This window comes from Cariama cristata, unplaced genomic scaffold (genome assembly GCF_000690535.1).
Source record: "Cariama cristata isolate BGI_N322 unplaced genomic scaffold, ASM69053v1 scaffold27969, whole genome shotgun sequence".
Lineage (NCBI taxonomy): Eukaryota > Metazoa > Chordata > Aves > Cariamiformes > Cariamidae > Cariama > Cariama cristata.
The window spans coordinates 18500-41331 of record NW_009635668.1 but is presented as its reverse complement, the minus strand read 5'-3'; the positions used below and the strand labels follow the sequence as shown (position 1 = coordinate 41331).

The 22832-nt window shown below is 37.5% G+C and overlaps 1 protein-coding gene across 1 annotated transcript in view; it reads right to left on the bottom strand.

Moving 5' to 3' along the window:
* Positions 1 to 1193: 1193 nt before the first annotated feature.
* The window catches only part of LOC104167388 (dynein heavy chain 5, axonemal-like), a gene marked incomplete at its 3' end in the record, with an annotated part of 39496 nt that continues 17857 nt past the window's right edge, over positions 1194 to 22832 (bottom strand). Inside the window, exons 14-23 of the mRNA XM_009707634.1 lie at positions 21597 to 21708; positions 21139 to 21267; positions 19583 to 19782; positions 19326 to 19479; positions 16339 to 16467; positions 15728 to 15943; positions 13945 to 14091; positions 12189 to 12361; positions 9359 to 9537; positions 1194 to 1381 (exon numbers count right to left, since the gene is read on the bottom strand). Of these exons, the coding sequence (XP_009705936.1) occupies positions 1194 to 1381; positions 9359 to 9537; positions 12189 to 12361; positions 13945 to 14091; positions 15728 to 15943; positions 16339 to 16467; positions 19326 to 19479; positions 19583 to 19782; positions 21139 to 21267; positions 21597 to 21708 (1627 nt within the window). The remainder of the gene's footprint in view (positions 1382 to 9358; positions 9538 to 12188; positions 12362 to 13944; positions 14092 to 15727; positions 15944 to 16338; positions 16468 to 19325; positions 19480 to 19582; positions 19783 to 21138; positions 21268 to 21596; positions 21709 to 22832) is intronic.

The window sequence follows — 22832 nt, the reverse complement described above, 5'->3', positions numbered from 1 at the left end:
TATATATATAATGAAAAGTAGGATAGGAAGGTTTATCTTTTCTGATAATTAGTTGGCAAATACAGGAGCACACACCTGATTACAAAGGGTAACTTGAGTATGTCACAATTACACATCACTATACAGTTGCCAAAATACTACAGTTCATGAAGCATGTGGTATCATACGTGTTATCTGGAGATGTCCAAGACAGACATAGAGAGACAGACAACTACTTACAGATCTTGTTGGGGCTGTTTTAAATGGTTAGTTCCCCAGGGTCTTGACAGTCTTCCAGTACTGGAGGTTACTGTCCCTTCTGAGCATTCCCAGACCATTTCAGCACAAAGTCAGTCAAGCAGTGCAAGCCATTACTGCATATAATTTAAACTAACGGATCTGACTTTTCACTGAAGATATTGAAGTCATTCATGTGACTACCGCATGGCTCAGTTGTGACAACAGTAGTCACTGGCTATGCAGTGATAACTTCTTAAACTCTTCCAGCTGTTTCCAAACTGCCTTCCCACTGGCCTTTGTATGCCACTAATCTGTCCTCTTTTTCAAATTAAAATGATAACATTAACATCTTTTCGAAGGTAGGATACCTTAAAATAAAGACAAATGCTTCCATTTTAAGTTGTGGGTATATAGTCTACAGCTAAGGAGGGGGAGATACAAAGATGCTTTTAATGTATTCTTACGCTTTCCTGCTTCTTTGCCTCCTGCACTGCTAGAAGCAGTCCACAAGCACGAAAGATAATTCTTCAGGAGGCCAATGAACCAGAGTCAGGGTGGTTTCCTTCATGCTGTCATATAGAATGATTTTGGTCAAAAGTTCTTCACAGGTAGTAAAATACTGACCATACCATCTACAGTAGTCCTTGCAGTGGTCAACTACTTCTGTTTTATTTTGACAGACTTTGACTAAAAATATAAGAGGTTTGGGTTTAGTCTCAATCTGTCAAATATTCAACTAAAAAGGCCCTTAAAATACATAGTTAATGATAATTGCATACCTCAGGTCCTAAGTTCCTGTTAAAAATATGGGCAAGAGAAAATATCATCATTATTATTTGACCAAATTATTGTTCAAATTGTATTCACTATTTTCTAACAGAGAGTTCAAATTATTTCAACAGGAAATTTCAATGGCAAATGAAATAGGAAAGATTTTTCACAATGATGCCGTTTACATATATTCATACACATACCATAGTCAGAAATATACCAAATTCTCTATCCATGTCAACAACATCACCATCAGTGAAAATGAACTGAGGTTTCTTATTTTTCTTACACTGAAGTACAATATATATCTGCTGAGCAGCTACTGATAAAACTGGAAGTTCAATGCGGTTAAATTCATCAAAGCAACCCCATGCACCTGATTGGGCTAAACCTAAAAAAGCAAAAAGAAAAATATTTTGTTAAAATATCAGATAAACAAGAATAATTTATATATAAAATATAGCATGTTCTAGACAACAATGTAACATGCGACAAACAGAGAGTATGAACACAGTAAAATGAGAAGTAAAAACTCAGAATAAATTGGGCTGTGCATTAACGACACCCAGAAAAATAATTACCCCTTGAAAGAAAGATATACAAACTTCTTCACAAAGAATCCTACACTTTTATAGCAACCATATGGTAGAAAGTGTTCAATAATAGTGTATATAGCACCTAGGAGAATAAACATGCATATAGCATGGAAACTCATCTATGCAGGGGGTGATACTGTCAAACGTGGGCTTCAGAGACACCTACCTAAATGAAAAGTACAGAATCAAATCAGAACTACATTTGTAACAGAAGCATTGAGGCATTTTATAACAACTAATTCATAGGTGAAAAATTGTTGGAGAATAGCATCCTGCTGTTCAAGAGAGAAGAATCTGATGTCATGCTTACAACTCTTATTTGGAACAGGCTATGGAGTTCTAGACAAGACATTAGTATCCATAAACTTAACGAAATGAAAGTCTTATGGGAGAGTCAAGTATTCCTTCTTCTGTGTTATGTTAGCAGGATTAAAATAGGAGAGTCTACAGTGGCAGCTTTCCAGAGCAGTAGTGGGAAACTTACATAATCCTCTGCTGTTCCATATCCATTTCACAAGAGACAAAGGTTAGTAAATCTACGCAAGAACTTCATGGATGCCATCTCCTCCCTTCTCAAAGCCCACACTGGACTAGTATTTCCTATTGCCTGTGTCCAGCAGGGACCTGGATCAGTACTTTAACTGGTGCTACAAACAAATGTCTAGAGGTGTTTAGTTCACTTCACTGGACTGGTGGAGCTCAGTTTGGCTTAAGCCGTCTGAAGGCCGTGCTAAATGCAGAAATAAAGCACATGTCCAAGAAAAGGCATTTGTGTGTTTGCAATGTTGACCAACTATGTCCAGAGCTCCCCTGAATCCCCATACTTTATACAGCAATGCCTATAGCACTGGTAAAATAAATTAAGGGGTGGTTTATGTGTAATGTTAATTCCTTATGACACTTAAGCTAATGGAAGAGAAACTACTCAAAAAATCAATACGACAACTATTAGTACATACTTTTTCACTTTGTTTTGTTTTCTCTTTCATGTTTTCTCTTATCATCTTTGCTCTGGCCTGTTCTGCTTATATTATCCTTCTTCCCTTCCCTCTACTGTTCCTTGTCTGATCTTTTCTTGCTCTTTAAGGTGCTCCTCTGGGAACTCTCACCTTACTCCAAATCCCTTTGAGGCCCCTTTTATGTTTCTTCTCTGCCCCTCTTCTACTCTGTCCTGTCTTCTACTGTGATCAGCTATCATACCCAAATCAATACTTGTCAAATTTGCAGACAGAAAAAAAATAAAATAAAATAATTCTTGCATTCTTTTTTTACCTTTTTTAATGCCCATTAACCTCTTCTTTTAATATTGTTGCATTGATTGATCTCTTTTACCTATGTAATTTTGGAAGAACTCCAGCAAAATTAGTGGAGTCACATCAGATCAAAACCAGTGGTAGTACAGCCAAAATTGCCTCCTTAAGATTTGATTCAGCCAAGGCAATACTGCATATCTCCCATGAAATTCAGTTCAGTTCCATATATAGACTAATCTTTTTCCTAAACTGCTTCTAACTAATTTCTGTGATATTATAAGGAAAAACATACTCAAAAAAAAAAAAAAAAAAAATTTTGAAGAGAATAAAAAGTCACATGGACATAATTACAAAATTTAAAAGCAAATGGAATATATACAAATACCACAATGTCATAATGAGGCAAAGATTAAAACAGTTCTGTAGACAGGTACCAAATTTAAAACATGAAAGACTCAATCCTGCTGTCTTTAAAGACAAATGAAGAATGTTCCTTGACTTCACTGATATGGCAGCATGTCCTTTAACTAATGTTGTCCCTCTTGTATGAGGAATATCAGGTCCCTGGATGCACCAAAAGGCCTTAATTGCCTTGACCAGCCTTCTCTGGGGCTTCTACCCATACTCTCTGTCCTCCAGTCCAGGAGCTCCATTTCAGCTCAGGCAGGTCTAAGCTATGTTGTACGTAGGGCTGGGCACAGTCCTATCTCCTGTTATCCTGACTTGCTGACTGAACTCTCTGGAGCACCTCAGAACTATCTGTAGTCTTACCTCCAGCCCCGCCTCCTGATGTTTCTGACTGAATTTCCTAGACGGACCCTGGACTCAGCTTGTTATTTCACCTTGTCTGATGGTCACTGGACAGCTGATGGAACAAGCTGTCACCAAGCTGCCCTGCTCAGGCTCTGCGGGACTGTGCCCTGGTCAGTGAAGTCCCTGCCCCTGTTTATGTTGTGGTCATCCTGGGCTCCTGGCTTGTCTTACCCTCATGGAGCTGCCCCACTCTTGCTGCTCCCTGATAAAAAATTCTTGCACAGATTTTTCAAATGCATTTGGCCCCTTTTGTTACAGGTGTTACATGACTACTAGCATCCATTCTAAAAAAAATACCAAAAAAAAGTGGGTTTTGTACTTTGTTTATTAAACATCAATATCTACTCCTTGGGATGCAATAAGGAAAAGCTCTAAACCTGGATATTCTTTAATAAAAAAACTTTGTTCTGTATAATATTGTCTCTTACACTTATGACCTGTATATTAAAAGATTTTGAAATTACATTCTCTATAGAATGGTGAGGTTCAGTTCTAACCAAACAATTTTTCCTTGGTAAAGGGAAAAAAAAAAAAAAAAATCACTTGTTCTGTAATGCCACCTGCTGCATGGAGTTAGGAAACCTGACTCTCAGGCAAGGCCAATATCCCACAGCTTTGAATAAATTCAGTTCTTGCGAAACTATTTCATTCTGGTAGTGTTTAAAAAGAAAAAGGAAAGACAATACGCACGTATGTATACACCCCCACACACACACAAGCAAAGGCACAGTAAGCAAACTGTCAGCTGCAAAACAGCTTAGAGACAACGTAATTTTGTTGTGCACTGTCATTACTGTGCATTAATTTCTGTCCCCACACAGAACATATTATGGTAATCAAATGCAGAAATGGAGTAAAAGCAGAAAATAAAGGACAGGACTAAAGAGATCTTTAACTACGGCTAAGAAATGCGACAACCCCCTGGCCCCAATCAGTACAGATGTCCTACAAACCTGGTCCTCACATGGTGTAAGAATCACACAGCATAGCTACTTCCTTCTCAGAAAGACTTCAAAATGCATCTCTGCAATGCGGTGCCATGTCCCTTTCCATGTCAGTGACCCTATGATTTATACCCAGCTGGGTGGCTTGACCCTTGAGTGCTACATTATGGCCAGAGTCGCCAGTGCAGGTACTAGTGCTCCACACACAAAGAACCAACATTGCAGGCTGCTGTGACAACCCCTGTCCTGCCAGGTGACCCAAGAGGCCAGGTGATAACAACCCAGGTGCTGTTACACACTGGGAGGTCTGGCTAAAAATAGTGCAACAGTGCAGTAATTAATCATGACAAAGCAGCTATAAACTCTCTTTTTTATTGAAACGACACATCTCTAAAGATTTTACACAAGGGTACAATTATAGTGACATAATTCAAAGCAAACTTTACTAAAACAGAACTCTGTCTCGCCAAAGTGCAGCTCAGCAGCAGTAAGCTACAAGGTACTCATTGGTCCTGAAAGAATTTACAGAGTTCCATACTTGTTTATTCACCTTCTGAATTAAGATAAATATCAAATCTTACATTAAATATTGCATTAAGCTTTAAATCACAAAAAGGTACCTCAGGTAAGAGTTGTTTGACTGGAACTATAGAAAACAGAACCAAAGCAAACATGACTTTCACGCTCATCTACAGACAACCACAGACAAAAGGTTTCCTAAAGGGTATTCACCAACACTTTTCAGTAACAGAGATGAAGTACCCCTGATTTGCTATTCCTGGGCAATTTTAACACTAAATTTGACATAATAGAAAGAAAACTTGAAAATTCATCTTCTCACTTGCATCCCTGGTACTTTCATGGGTTACCTCTGGTCCAATTCAGATGACCAGTTATATCTGAACCTACTTTTTGATTCAAATTTCAAAAACAAAACTATCAAAGATGAAAGTCCAGGCCTTGGACTTCTTGACTAGACCATCTGCTTATCAATAGTTGGAGTCACACAGGAAAACAAAAAAGACAGGAAGACAGAGAAACAGGGAGATAGAACCTCAGCTCTGAGTCAAACCAGGAGAAATTTAAATTATAATTTTATAGTATACAATATATTGTTATGTTATTTTTATTACATTATTTTTTTCTATTCTTTATTCTGAAGATCAAACTTACTGTCCTTACAGAAAATATCTGGAAACGTGGCTGCAGACATGACACCACCACCTCCATATCCCCTTTTCTTCTCACTGCTACATCTGCTAATATCTGATAACTTGACCTACAACACTAGATGAAGTGAAAAGTTTGGAAAAGGAAATACTGGTGATGGAGTATAAAGCCTATCGCAGACGTGGAATCCTGAAGAATTTCTCAAAGTGTGCACTCAAACATGCAGTATGTTTCATGAGAACTTTCTTACCAGTCTGCATGAAAGATCTTCTATAGCTGTGAAGAACTATCCTTCTGTTCCATTAAAGATGTCATATGCATTAAAGAATCTTTCTCTGAACTCACTTTGCTCCTCCTATTAAACTAAAAAGAGCTCATTTCCTTCCCTGACTTCAGTATATCCATTCTTCAAGAAATACCAGATACCTTAAAGACATTTCAACACAAAAACCGTTATTCCAAGCCAGGCTCTTCCAAGCTGTGAAAATAAGTCCAAAGCAACTGGTACCCTTCACAAATGAAAGCACCAATGACTTATATAAGAACAGAATCTTACTTTTCCTCCAGGACACACAACAGTCTGATGAATGCTGAAAAAAAATCACCCTATTCAGGCTCTATTCAGCTGGATCTATTATCCAATTCCCAGGCAAATTCTCTGAGAATTAAGCCACCATCCCACTAGCAAATTGACTGAGGTAAGCAGTGACAGCCATCATGGTTGCCTGAGCAGCTATTTGTTGAGTTCTATAAGCATCTTTTCTAACTGATATAGAACACCAGCACGCCATTGTACGAGGCAGTCAGATAACAAGGACACATTACACAGTATTACTTAGCTTTTGTTGCATATGATGAAAATACAACATGGAAAATGGTCAGCTTGTAGAAAAACAACAAAGAAAGCTGAGCCCTAAAACTCAGCTCATGTTCTTAGACATAGAAATTGTACCCAGTTTTACTAAAAGAAGGCAATGACAAGCTGCAGTTATCACTATTGTCTCAATCTGAAATGAGAAAGGATAAGTTACCAAAGTGTCCAGGATAAGAAGGCAGAAACAACGCAAGGATACAAAGGCCAGATGTCTGAACTGACACAATTCGCAAACAGTTTAATACAAAGAAGTGAAATTACCAAGGAGTCAGGAAAAAAGGTGGTAACATAAAGAGATACAAACATTCTTACAGAAGGAGCAGAGAGGAAAAAGACAATAGCTTGGTTAGATCAAAGACAAACCCACTCCAAGGAGAAACAAAGGCTGACATCCCCTCTCCAGACTGACGACCACAGGTACAGCAGAGACCCGGAAGATTACTGCGTTTGGTGTTACGAGCATATTCATGCTTAGTCAGACAGCAAGTTGGTCCTACCCAGCCCTCTTCTGTTTAGTACCAACGAGTAAAATGAACTTGGGACACTAGAAGTCTGCACACATGATAAAAGACACGGAACTAAAAGTTGGCCCAAAGATCTGGGGGTTACAAGAGGTGCTTTGAGAAACTTGTGACTTTGACTGAAGGTATTCACACGTGCAGCTAGTTCAGTTTCTAGCTTAGAAATGTTCCTCTGTTTGTTCGGTGTTACATAGATGAGCAGCTTTCCATAGCTCCTGGTCACTAGGTAACTATCTTCTCTCTTGATATGCAAAGATCTGGCCTTTGTTGTAAACACAGTGTTTACCTCAGGTAAGGACTACAATAACGCAATATATTCAGCACAGAAGTCACCGGCTTCTATGAAAGTTTAACTCACATCCCAGCGTAATGTAATGGGATACTATGAAACCTGTCTTCTGCTCTCACTGCTCACAGGAGCACTAAGCCAGTTTCAGCCTTCTCCAAGGCAGTGAATGCCTGCATTCACCTAAAAAGACTAAAACTAAAGCTAAAGCTAAAAAACTAGCTAAAAGACTGTCTAATGCTTTACATTAAAGACTGTAATCAAACTTTCAATTCCTGTGCCATTAGCAGAACTTCTAGCTAGAAGAGTGGGCTCTTCACAGGACCCGTTCAGGACTGGGGATTAAACTCTCAGAAGAGCTGTGGATGGTCACTAGCTCTACCATTCACTGCTTCCATATTTACTGCACTACCTCAGATTACTGGTATGGAAATGATAGGACTGCTCTAGCAGGAAGCACTTTATCCTCTCTCTTTGTAGCAGTGTCTCCTTGACTGTTTTTTGCAGCTATTCTGCTTGCTCCAGGCTGGCCCCTTACTGCAGCTCCAACTAGGGAGATCCTCCGTGGGAGGGAAGGCAACAGACACGAGCGCGCCTCAGAGATGGGGTGTGGAGAGAGGGAGAAGCTAAGAGACACCAGAGCATTTTCAAAGCTTAGTGTATCTCTTCCGTCATGGCTCATGGCTCAGAGGAACAGGGGACGGATGCTGGTTGAGGCAAAGAAAGTAAGAATGGAAATGTTTCGGTTTTCTCTGTTTTCACATTCTTGTAAATGGAGCTAATGTGTTTGATTAGTGATGAGCAGGGCATTCTGCAGAATGCACAGGCAGCTACAAAACTTCTGAGTCATGAAAAACTTGTCAAACTGGTTAAATCATTTTTTTTCCCTTCTTTCTCTGCTCTACTTCTTCCCATATCCCTCCTTTTGATATGGCCATTAAAGAAAGTTAACAAGTTAATGAGGTCTAAAAATATCTGTAAAAGAACAAAAGGATTAGGAGGAAGAACAGTAGTCCAGTGAAGTTAGTACAAGTACTGCTTTTAACTCAGTCCTTCTCTGATATGTCCTATTGGTCTTCTTGATCTAATTCAGCCACAAACCCAGTACGACCACAGAAGAGAAAGAGAGAAAGATGGAAAATCTTTTCACAATTAAATACAAAATCACCTTAATCCAAACCTGGCATACTTTCAGGCTTTCTATCTCTATTATAAAAGTTTAATTGGATACTCTTAAATAAGAAGCCAAAGACAAAAGCTACTTCTATTAAAAGCTTGGGCAGCTTCACTGGCTTCTTAATTAAAACTAGAAATGATCTCCAGGTTATATTTTAACCTTGAGGACATACCACAACAGTGAAAATTATGTTTATGATACCTTGTGTTAGACTTAAGAGCCCAACACTCACAGAAAATGGCAGCGTGCTTTGGTCTGCCAGTCCATGTAACCAACAGTAGCTATATACAAGAAAATAGACATAATGGAGTCCGCAGATATTGGATCACCTGATCCCTGTCTGCAAAGCCGACTTCAAAGCTCTGCTTATCTTGAAAAGTTATCAGAGTTTGACCACTATCTCATTTTCCTGGTTTCAGAAAAGTTCTAGAGTTCCAAGTAAGACACTGCACCACTTCGCATGTTTCCCTGCCTTGCACAACATCATTGATCTTTGTATTTTTTTGTCTTGCTTGATACAAAATGGGAAGGGAGGGCTGAATATCCTCCCTCCCTGAGATGAAAGAAGAAAAAAGGAAAAATAAAGGAGAAATAACCAAATATCAGGAAAAGTTGATGAGCATCTGGAAATAAGAGGAAACAGAGAAGAAAATGTCCTATTAATCATTGCTAACTAACTAGTGAAGAGACAAAAACTTATTACTCTAAAATGATCAAACCCGATTATTTCTTACCTTTATAGATACGGCCAAGGCCTCTGTAGTCCATTTGGTCTGAACAATTGAAAACAACAACATACTTTCCCAGGCATTTGCCCATGTCTTTAGTTGTCTCTGTTTTCCCTGTCCCCGCAGGTCCTGCTGGTGCACCACCCATGCTCATGCCCAAGGCCTGTGCCAGGGTGATGTAACACCTAGAGACAGAACCAAGAGTTCTATTAATCTTTTTCTATTATTAATTACTTGAAGTCCATTAATGTGACCACAGCAGTTGTATTATACAGAGCTGTGGAAGGGGGTAGAAATGGGTGTGCTTCCATGTGGTAAGTCTTCAGTCTCTCGCTTTGCACTCTGTGAAGCTGAGCAACTGAGTCACCAGGTACCACCTTTGCTCCACCTGCAGAAAAGCATGTATCTAGCACAGCAATGACTGCAACAGCCCAGGAAATGCACAGGCTAAATGCTGAACACCAAAATACTGTAGTATTGTGATTTTCTCACACTAATCATATACCCTCCCTCTGTGACTCAGCCTCATTCTGGGTTTCTGCCTTTTTTCCCATCCTCCTACTCTCTCCCTAGAGCACACAAGATGGGCTCTCTGATCTGGCAATAGGAAGGCACAGAGGCTGGAAGCAGCTCATGTTCTTGCCTTTTCCCTACCAGCACGCCAAACCAGAGCAGTGCTGCCAGCCACATGAGGTCTTTGAGTTCCAGGAGGAGAATGGATGAGAGGGAAGACTGTAATGGGCAATGGAGAAAGAAGAGGAGGGATCCATGAATCCTAGGATCATCTTCTGCATCAGCATCCATCCTGGGCTGACATCCGCAGGTTTAAGTCTCAGCCTCCCCAGATGGTGTGGAGACTACTGAAGGGTGTAGGAAGATTGTTGTTCTAACCTACAACTCTCCAAAATCCCTGTAAATCCATTTTAACACTGTGAAACTCAATAGCTTCATGAAATATCTGGGGAGAGAAAATGGGCACTGAAAAAACCCAAATGATACCAGCTAGTATCACTTCCTATAAAATAACACAGTACTCATTCTAATATAATTGCAGTAATAATGCTTTATCACCTTATTACTCAGTAATCAGTTAACAGGCACTCAGGTAACACAGAAAAAATACCACTCCTAACAATTCTGCTACTGAAAATGAGGTAAGGACAAATCATATACATAGTACAAGTCCTAAACAGAACTTCCATTTCATTTTTTGTATCTGCCATGACATGGTCTGTGTCTGACATGATGTGTAGGAGCACTCAATTTCAGTGCCATTATCTTAATGTAATGTACCACCACCAGCATGTATTTATCTTTCTGAACACAAAACCGTTAGCCAAAGAGCACTTGACTCCAAGGTGATTAATGGAAAGCAAGGATATCACTACCTGAAAATTGTCAGAAGCTCACACAAGTCCATATAACAATATTAAAAATATTAAAATGGGAAAAGCCTATAAGCGGAATAAAATCTGTTCTTATGCAACACTGCTTAGGTACAGAAGTTTCCCATGCCAACACTAGAAAACATCTCTGCTTCAAATATTTTTTCAATATATGATAGTGGAGAGCTACCAATCCCTGCAGTTCTGTTTGGCTCTTCTGGGTTTGCTCAAAGACAGACATATCCCTTCTTTTCTGTTGTTATTATTATAGTTTAAATCATTCAAAACGCTCATTTTCTTGAATCATGTCACTCTGCACTAGTTTTCAGTCTCACGTGACATAACACCTTGAATCAATCCCTTAACCAATTAGGCTGCATTTTAATTCTGTGAACAAATTTTGAATGACAACATTTTCTTGATATTGTCTCTGCCGGTGGGCAAAAATATCATCTGCGTGGTAGTGCTGCCATACCAACTAATCAATTGCATGTTTACTGCTGCAGACAGATCTCTATCTAGCACAGGAATAATAGGGTACATAACAGAATTTGGGAGATGTGTGTTAAATATTAAATGCCAGGTATCCAAGCATAGGGTTTTGGCTCTCTTAAATAGCTCACTGGGCATAATTTTGATTCAGAAATTGGCAAAAGTCTGAAATTTCACTAGTAAAGAAAATCTAGTATCACAGAGATTACAAAGATAATTCCAATATTAATTCAACGGCCTGCAGTCATTCTTCACACAACAAATGACTGAACATACACAGTATTTTGACATTTCTATCCACACTTAAAAGAACAAGCTCTGGCATAGCACATACATCTACGCCTTGCTTAGCTGAAGCGCTACCAAGTACTTCAGGAAAATAGCATCTAATGGAGTTTGTTCTGTGCTGTATAACTAACACTCCAGAAATAAAAAGTTCTTACGGTTTTGTCCTCAGAGCTTTTTCTGTTTTCAGTCCTGTAATTCTCCATAGGCTTTGCTTAAAACCATATTGGCATTAGTTATTCAATGCTATGTCCTGAGTTACTGCTTTTCCTCTAGGGTGACTTCAAATGAATCACTTGCTGTAATCCCAAATTCTCATGCAACTACTAGTTTATTGAAAGCAGCAATATATTGTTTTTTAGTTCCACTCTGTTTAGGCTGGTGAAGTGCATGGCGTTCAGGTATATTTACCTTGAGCACAAGTAAGTTTTTCAGTGCCTACCACAGCACATATAACTCAAGCAACACTCACAGAGAATTCAAGACCCCTCCTAGGGGTGCCTGCTTTCTCTAGCTGAGTATATAAGCACTGGCCTCTGCTGTTCACCAGCGATATTGCAGCATTATAGTGCAACCAAAGTAAGAATTCTGATCCATGAAAGTTAAAGAAATTAAGTCAAAGGCACTAAGTTTTAGCTCCAGTCTAAAATGCACTGCATTCTTTTTATAACTACCTGTCAGTTAAGGGAGTTATGACAAGCCTGTCTGTACACCCTAGGTATTCATTGCAGTAGGTGAACTCTACATCAGTGATTTGGATAATGCATTTATCCAAGTCTTCAAGAAAATAAAACCGAGACTGTTTTTGCCATTCAAAATCAGATGGAGATTTAATGTTCATACGGACCTATAATGGAAAAGAAAAATCATTAATACAGAAATGAAACAGTATAACAAATTCATCTTAAATTCCACACAGAAAAAAAAGTCTATGATGCATAAATTCAAGAGCTGGAAGATGAGCACAAAATCTGCCAGGAGTCAAGACATCCAGAATTATCTTTTCAAATCTGTCTCTGACATGCTTTGAACCTTTTGACCACTTTGATTTTCCTCTAATTGTGCACAGAGATTATGAATTGTGTCTTACAGAGATATTGAAGAACAGTGATAGAAAACTTCATTAAAAAACTAAGTAACAATACTGGTTACACTGCATGGTATCTGGTGCCATTCCTCACAGAAATACTAAATCATGGACAACACTTGAATATATTGTATACATGTCTATATGTTTGTTTATTTGGGATGTATTTTTCAGTATGAACTTGCCACAGACATATTTAGTTTTGTGGCAGATCAGTAGATCTTGATTCATTATTTTTGACACTTGATCTCAAAACCACTGGCCTCTTACGGAATATGTAATCCTGGTTATCAACCTTGCAGATAGGTGAAGAAGAGGTTCTGGATCCTCAGCCACTTCCCTCTGCTTTCCCTCCATCACAAAAGGATGTGTTTAGCAGTGAACAGAATGTTTTGAAGGAAAAGGATAATATTACATTTACCAATTAAGAATCCCTTCCTCAGTTTTGGACTTGCCCCTAATTTTTTATTTCACATACAGACACTTTAAATTTAACCAATTTTCTGTGATTTAATTTTATTATAATGTGACACTAAATTAATTGATAATGAAATGTTCAATTAAGAAAATAATTATGAAAATAAACTTAAAATTACAGGCAGAGGATAAAACTCCATGCCTATCTTAGTTGGCAGTTTTCTTGCTAACTTTCAGTATTTTTCTTTATGATTTTCTATCTTTCTTTACACATGCACTTCATTTTTATCTTTCTAACATATATGCATAAATTCAACAATGCAGTATTGGATTATTGACCTTTGCAGCATGCAAGCTTTTTGAAAGTTATTTTACTTCCATTTTTATAATTATAGTTTCATGTAGTCAATATACTTATCTAAAGGAAGCCTGATGCAACTCAATTATAAAAAAATTTTAAGTATCTGTGCTGGTTATTGTTGCTACCCTTTTCAAATATATGGATCCTCACCACTTTAACCTTTGAATAACGATCACCTTAAATCAACATACAGGCTGGGCTAGAAAATACATGATGGACAGCAATACTAAATGGACTTCTTTCCTGTTTACACTGCAATTAAATAAGGTATAAAATTTGCAATTTGAGAGAATAGTTTAATCTAAACAGTTAAACTCTTTTGCTCACAGTGAATTTGTGCATGATGGGTATCAACAATCATTTTCAAAACTGAAGTCTGAACCTATTATATAATTCACCCTTATCTCTGCATGACATCTAGATGAAATCAAACTAAATCTGATATACTATATCACAGCATATCATAGTTACTCAGAGAGAATCGATTGTAAGATCTGTTTATAATTTTTTAATATGTGCAAAAACTTCCATACAGAAAGTCCCTTAAAGGTTTTAAAAAACTTACCAAATCATCAAAGATATCTTTCTGGTGCACATGAATGGTGATTAAAGTTTCATATTTTGTGCGCTCCATTCTTGTCAGATTGTGTGTTGTCATGTCAATCAAATCATTTAAAAGTTCCAAAAACTTCTGATTTGTTGCATGCATTACCTTTTCCACATAGCAAGAACAGCCATATTAATACAAACATCATTTGTTCTTCCAATGTTTGGAATAAAAAATAAAAAACATCTGCAAACGTATGGGCCCATGACATCTATGATCTGCTTTGTATTTATTAGGCTTAGAATCCTAAATTTGGATTTGCAGGCTGACCTCCATGCATGCATCCTTAGCCAACTGAGTACAATAAGGTTACAACTAGATGAACAAGTCACATCATAAGATTTTATTCCAAGACTGTTGCTCCTTCTACTATATATTACATCTTCAGCTGATTGCATCCCTGCATATTTTCAGAACCATCAGTCTCTGGTTTTGGGTACTGCACATCAGCCCAAGCAGTATCTACTCTTTAGGGTGAACAGGAACCTGGAGATCTATCACATCCTCTAACCAGAGGAGGGGGGAGATGTAGTGTAATTTTAGATGCCAATGCTAAAATAGTAACTTCTTTTGTGGCACCAGATTCTGTTACAAAGTTCCACAAAATACAATACTGACTATACAATACTGAGTTATGTAAACAGCATCAGCCTCTGTCAGTGATGTTCCTGGTACACAACAAATTCTAAAGTGCTGAGGTTTCAGAAAGGGCAGCTTATATATACTCCTGTTCCAAATGTATGACAGAACAATCACACTAGCTTTCTGTAAATATATGCAAAGCCTAAAACTCACACTGTTTGCTGAGAAAACAATGCTAAAACCACTGCAAAACGAATGGAGAACTAAACTACCTCCCCACCTCCCAAACACACACACAGAGTTCATCCCCAAAAAATCAAAAGTTGTTTTCTAGTTAATGCAAAAGAATCTTCGCGTCTAGTTAGCATATGAGCTGGAGCGGACACAAAGCAGGTCTATGCCCTTTTTAAACTTCGTACAATGTAGAAAATGTAGCACTAAGTGGTCTTCTCCATAGTCTAGAGTCTTTGTTTTCATTCAGTATCAAAGTACAGTATGGTACCATTCCCCTGCATTTACTTTTATGGTAGGATGGTGTTACTAGTTCTTAGTCCAATCTCACTGTATATTCTTGATTAATGGTAATCTGCAACTCTTTAGTTCACATCCTCTCCTTCCTCCTTCATAGATTCAGTGTTAGTAATAACACCTTGGTGTTAATAGTATCTTTTCTATGTGTCTGAGATTAAGCCCACACCTCCTCAAATGGCTTCTATTCTTTCCCTTCCCTAAAAAAAGAGCTCATCAACTGCAGAATCTAATACACTCTGTTACAGTAGACCAATGCCCATGAAGTATAGTTATTTCCCCAAATTTTGGGAGCTCTTATTTCTTTCCAAATTTGAATTTGGGAGAGTACTAGGATAAGATTCCCTATAGTCCCGGACTGAGAAATTCTCCCTGCCCAAGATGACTGCACTGACAGAACAGAGAAATCACAGGACTAGGAGCAATTCTAAAGCACGTGCTGGGGGATGGTGAGGAGGTGCAACCTCTTAACACATTTTATATCATTCCGTTTTCCTGCTAGTTTATTTGTTATTCTGGTTACTTAACGAGCATTTTGTGCTTTTTCCTACATGTTACTTTTAACTTTTCACAACATGCACTGTTCCAAACAATGTTTTTAATTAATCCCCAAAGATTCATTAAATACTACCTTTTTGTCTGTTTTGGTACTCTTCAGTGCATTCTCTGCATCTCTGGTCCAGATCATTTGAATTCCCAGAAGTCCTATTTGTGCAGGAAACATTGCCTGAAAGTCATACAGCTTAAATCCTGAATCGCTAATGGCCATTGATGCCTGTCTAATGATGGTGTGGATTGTTTTCCTAATCCCATTCAGCAGCTGACCTAACCAGAATTCCACATTGCCCTGAAATAAACACGAAAGTAGTTTTAAAGAATTAGTTTATGAATAATTCACAAGGAGAAAAAGCCTTACACAACTTTTCTCCCTTCTCACTCCTATTTCCTTCTTTGTTATCCTCTAATCTTTACAAGCTTCCTCTCCTCCTTCTGGTCCACTGCCCTTCTAGAGATATGTGATGCATTTGGCACTTCATGTCAATACTGCTGAAAAAACAGGTAAAGTAATCATTACAGAATGACACAAATGTCCTGTCCTTTCTGGCCTTTGCTCTTGCTGTTTATATTGGAATGTTTTCATTCAGCTAGTCAAATAATAGCATGACGTGATACTGTTGGTCTCTAAAACATAAATCTTCTTTAAATCAAGTAATGAAAAACTGCAATATATACTTTCATTACCTGAGCTAAAACTGGTTCGATAATATTGACCTGTTCTCCTTCTTGAGATTCAAACAATAAAATCTGGTCGTAGTTTTTTTCATGGAATCCCACTCGGTTAACATTGTCAAACAAACTTAATAAATGTGCCTACAATAGAATCAGAAAAAAAAAAGCTCCATAAACTGATCTGATACGGCATTCTTACTTTGCCTTTAAATCCTGTATTAGAAGATTCTATAAATCTTTCCATAAGTGAAATAAATTCTCTCAAGTAAATAACAAAATCCTCCATAGTCGTTACTTATTAATACCGACCATAAGAACATTATTGCCTTATTACTTGTACCTGAATAGTGTGGGAATCAGATGCTTGACCAAGGATTTCCAGAAGAGCAGGGTCAGACACAAAAAAAAATCTTGGAAATATTAACCTTTTTTTTTCCAAATACCCAGTCAGTGATTTCTGACAGATTTCCAATTGTTCCAGCAAATGTGGTAATAACTGTGCCAAAGTCTCATCTCCAACACAGCACTGCACGATGTTTGATGTTTCATGGGCTCTCTGCATAATTCTCTGCCATGATTTATCAATGTTCTGAAATCTTCTGGCTTCCTGGAGTACATGAAAAGTGCATTAGCTCTTCCTCATGTTTTTCAAATTCTAAAAATTAAAGAATTCCATGAGACAAGGTAACAGTTTCATATTTCCCTTGCTGTTCAAGTCTTCTTTGCAGGACTAACATATGAATATTCATAGGCATGCTTATAGTGATCGGTGCTTATAATGACCAGACTTCAAATTGCAAGAGAAAGAGTCCAATGGGACAGTTCTAGAAATGTCTTTTACTTCATGTTGGGCACCAAAATTGTTCATATAAAAGGATTCCAACACACACCAGAAAACTCAAACAGCAGCCTTCTCAGAAATGACAGTCTTCCTAATAGCAATACACAATGCCACATTATGGCTGCTCCACACAGGTTATGAGGAGTAAGTTGTTAGTAGTAATACTTGACAAACAAAACCAGTACAAGCAGTCTGAAGCTGCAGCACTTCTAAGGTATTGTAGGTGAAGGGAGACAAATTCTCAAATATTGAGAGCTGGAGAATAAATATTTTTATACACTGGGTATACTGACTTCAAACACTCTTTTTTCACCTACAACAAATGAAATGTTAATGGGATCATAAATTATCTGAGAACTAGAAGAGACCTCAAGAGACCATCCAAAGCCATTTGCCCACGACAAGACAGGATCATACCCATGCCACTCTTGAAAAATATCTGTCTTGTGTTTAAAGATTCAGAAGCCTCTCCAGGCAATCTTTGCTGCTGGTGACTCTGTTTTAATATCTACGCTTAATCTGCCTTATGTGTACACCAATTACTTCTCATCATATTCATAGATACAGAGAACACATTGTTTTCTTCCTGTTGAGAGCAAACCTTATATTCTAAAACTTATCACGTCTTCTCTTCAGTTTTTCCTCTCCTTCAAGACAAACCACCTTAGTTTGTTGAATCTTTTCTTGTGCATCACTCTTCCTGGAGAGTTCCTTATTCTTATGACCCTCTTCTATGCTTTCTCAACTTTGTCTATGTGTTTCTTTGGCCAAAACCAGTTACAATATTCCAGTTATTGGTTATTGCTGTTTATGCATTCCACTTTTCTGCCTGCATTTCACACACCAGCAATCTAAAACTCATTTTCTGATGGTACTATGAGAGACAAGCCAAAAGACTATCAGGATATATAACAATTACTGGTTTTCCTCTATCCACAAAGCTTGTTGCCCACCCTAAAAATAAATTAATTTGTTTGACAGGTTTTGCTCCTAACAAATCCGCACTGACTGTTACTCATCTCCTTGTTAACTTCCAGGTTCTTACAGACAGTTATTTGTTGCAGTATTCAACCAGGAATTGCAATTAAGCCCACTCATCTATCATTACTCCTCTACCAAGTTGTTCCTTCTCCTCCTTCTTCAAAGATACTGACTACATTTGCTTTTTTCCAGGATACTGGTTCATACGTTATCCTTGTAAGAAGTAGCTTTAGCAGTTATCAAATGCCTCAGCTGTGCTGCAGCATTTGTTCATCTGCAAAAACTGCTTCTTGATTCTCTGATAAGCATTAACAATATAAACATATCTCACAAACTAAAAAAAAGTATTGTTATGTTAAATAACATTTAAGAAAGCTTTACTTAAGTTACAAAAATTAATGTTAGTTTTGGAAATTGTAAGCCTTTAATTATAAAAGATGCAGCCTGAAATAAATTCATATTTAATAATTTCCCAATAATAATGATTTTGTTCAGTTACAGCACCGGTCAATCCAGGGCTATTAAACTGTGGTGTTAGAACTGCATGAAAGCCTCTCATTAGGAGACACAACAGAAAGAATGTCTTTTTCTGGTGTTTGTCTCCTACCGGAAGTCAGGTCATTCCTTAACTCTTTTGCAGCTGCTATCATGGAAGGCGGTAATTGCCTTTTGAAGAGGTTGCAATAGTTCGCACAGATTAGCACATATGCAGCTGCCCAAGTCTTGCAGCATCGTTCTGTGGGACTTCATTACACTGAGTCCTAGCGAGTACAGAATTCATACAGAAGACCTGTCACTCTATTGTACACGACTTAGAGCCTACAAACATGCACACACAGGGAGAAAGGGATGTTTCCATATACGGCAAAAGCGATAAAGCAGTTTTGTACAATTAAGTAGTCCTGAGCCCTGTACTATCATATGATTCACTGATGTCGCAAGCTAACAGGAACATTTGAGCCTGAATTACAAACGGTCCTGTTCGTGCAGGCTTGACCAAGTTCTAAGCAGTTCAACCAGACAGACCGCAGTTCGGCAATGGTTCTTCTGAACTGCCTATGTGCAGCCCAAAAAAACTTACATGCGTTATATGCATTGGCAAGTAAACTCTGTGATGTGGCTAACCTCTTGGTACAACATATTGCCATTCACATATTTTTATCATAAGTCAACATACCTGAGGCAGTTGTTTTGCAATATCTCCACCAACAAACACAGCTTCAAGGTAAATCCAGAGGTTTTGTACAGTAAGCCAGTTCTCAATTATCTCTGCAGTATTGGTCAACTTCTGAACCCACTGTTGTACAGTGGACTTAAATGGTGCATTATACCTATAGGAACATGAGTTAAAGGGAAAAAGAACCTAAGATGATCACTGTTTACTTCTGGGACTGATTAGATTTACACAATATGTGCATTTATTAAATTTTGTACCTATTGCTCATGAGTGACCCCAATATCATGAGACTGTCTTCCATCAAAGCTATTTTCTCCAATATATCTGATCCTTTCAGAAGGAGTTCTCCTCGAGTTTTGAACTGGCCAAAACTGAAAGCATGAGTACTCCATTCACTGATGACGTGCTTCAATTTTGCTTCAATATCCTTTTCTTTAACAGCACTGATGCAGATGTCCTGTGCAAAATTAAACCAGTAAATTACATTCCTCTAAGGCTAATATAATGCACACTTTTAAAGACAATTAAACTTCATTGGCTAGATCCAGACTTCCATGTTAGTTCTAGCTAATGAAAATATACATTGAAACACCTAAAATTTATTATATTACAAACTAGATTATATTATAGTACTACTTGTAACTGGAACATTTTATAGGCTATATTCCAACTTCACTAGTATTAGCACCTTACACTTCTGAAAATTCACTAAGTCAATGAACCTGCAGGCAGAATTTGCCTCTCTGTATGCATTAAAATTTGAAGGCAAATACACCTACTGAGGGGTTTAAGGAAAATACACATTACCAATAAAAAAACAATAAATAGTCCAAGAATAAAGCATATGTGGACAACATGACTGCCTGCTACTTCTTGAAGATGGTGAGGACAGGATTGTCATAAAATTAGTTATTACATCAGAGAGAAAAGGAGCAGCTACTCAGATTGGACCCCAAATTCAGGTTCAGGAGCATCCTGGATTCCATCACAGGTTTAAAGGCTTTCCTTGAGTGTAAGGCTGTAACTCTGACTCTTTCACATGGCTTAAATTCTTGTCTGGAAATAGGGTACAGCAGAGGTTTGATTTCATGTTTTTGTCTTAGAAGTGTTCCTTTGTGGAACAAGACAAATCAGGTCATTACTCTGGAGGGATCACAGATTTAGCTAAGTGACAACAGAATTGAAGTTAGAAACTGTTGAGGTTTTCCTTCTTTATTTCTAGCCATACATTGTTGCTGCAAAAGGTATCAAGCATAAAGCTAATGTACTTGCAAGATAACTACTGTCCCCAAAACGGAGGGGGCAATAGCTTTATAGCTTGTACACACTACATAAGCCTTCTTATCTCTCTGTGCTCTTGTGAAGAGTCACTTTTGAAATACAAAATCCTTGTTCTCCTTTAATCCTATATCCTCCACTTCTACTGCGTTCCAGGGATTTTGAGCACTTAACAGGCTCAGACTTACATCAACTATTTTTTCTCTCCGATAGACATTTAAAAGGAAGAAAAAATTGTAAGTAAGCAGACCCTAAACCAGATGCATGACGGAATCACACTACTCTTAAAACAACAGAATTCCTTCTATGGAAGGATTAGTGTAATGCCATCTATCCATTTAATCCTTCTGCAGAATAAAAAGGAAATAAACTAATTAACACGCTAATACAAGCTACCAAACTGTTGAAAAGAATGCTCCAAATAAAGCCATTTTTTGTAATGTTACAAAGCTGACTAGAAACAGGATTTCAAAAGCACAGAGCCCCAGATCACAAGTTATTCATTACAAAAAAAAAAACAGAAAGGCACATGTACCTCAATATCTTCTTTATATTTTAATAAAGGGGCATCCATGATGTTTTTCAAAGAGAAATTTTCAGAATCAACATCAAAATGATGCCCAGTTACTTGCGCAATTCTTTCCCAGTGTCGTGACATCATTGCCTAGAAAAGTCCATAGGAATTAGGGAAGATTTTTAAAAATTGTATTATTTTTAGGACTAGAATGACCACATAATTTTGCACTGTCTCTGTTAAACAAATAGAAGAGTCTTGATTTCTATTCCACTGAAAGCATTAATAGTTCTTCTAATCATATTATGAAGTCTTTTGTTTTACTTTTCTGTAACTAAGCCTAACTAGATTTTTGCCATAAATATAGCTGCTTTTATCTATGAAAAAGAATTATGGAAAGTATCTTATAGTCATACAAGATAGTCTTCAATAGAGTTGTTCAATTGAATCTTATTTCCAAATTATTAAGCTGAACATACTTTGTTTGCCATCATTTCAAGCAAAGGACAGCTCTCTGTGAAGTCATCAATTATTTTTTTTAGGTCTTGAAAAGCTTGCCGTTCCTTCAATGCTTTCGGTAACTTACGGACCCTTTAAAAAGCACAAAAAAGAAGAAATATTATATTCTTAATAATCACAATCCGCCCTGTAATAGTACAATATATTCTCACTTTTCAACCAGTGGGCCAGTAAACTGTAAATAAAAATCCAGTTGCAAGCTGGCAACATAATACGTATCTGATTGTTTCTGACTGCAGGCCTGAAACACTTCTAAAGACAGTAAAAAACCTACTAGAATGGTTTGGTTTCTATTTCAGTTTCAATTAAAGGAGGTTAATTTCATGTGCGAACCCATGTCTGAACTTAAGCTTTTGCAGTGTCATTGTTTTATCAAAAATTTGAAAATGCATCTGATTGTGTAAAGGGGGAAAAAGATTAAGCAACATTATTTTTTCAAGTATAATAAAGTACATCCTAAACTAAAACTGACCTGCTTGCAAAGTGAAAAATACTTCTGTTTCAATCAAACAAGTCCTATTTTATACCTAGTTTGTATGAAAGATATCTAAAGAAAAATCTTCCTTCATGCACAATTCAAGATGAAAAAAAAATTGAAAAACCTCTTGTGCTGTAAATTGTCACAGTTCCACTTGCTTCCAACAAGTCATGCCAATTTTCATCTGCCAAAGCCATGGACCAAAGACTGACAGTAGTTCTCTTACAGCTCAATAGCAGAAATTAAAAGCTGCGTAAAACCAACCCATAATGAAAAATTTCTTCAGCCCAAAATCAGATCTGTCACACAACGCTGGAGTATGTGTGAATTCTTCACTGCCTGCTGGTAAGAGGTAGATGAACACATGCATACTGTCATGGCACTACAATAATCACTGTAGTCTTTCATCTTCAATCCAACAACAGGTAGTATTAAATATGCTAGAGAAAAACATTGCAGAATAGAAAAGTTTACTCTGCCATGTATTGATAAGGTTTTAAGAGGCGGTTCCGGGCTACTTCCATGCTGAGGCAGAAAAAGTAACATTCTTACAAACTTTGTCTTAGGCTGGCAATGGGAAATGGGATCTCTTAGCTTGGTAATAAATACTGCTTTTTTTTTTTTTTTTTTTATACAGATACCTTTTTTCTTTATCTTAGTCTCAGTGATACCTTCTAACAGCAAGTTCCATCAGTTACACACTATGTTAAAAAACTAC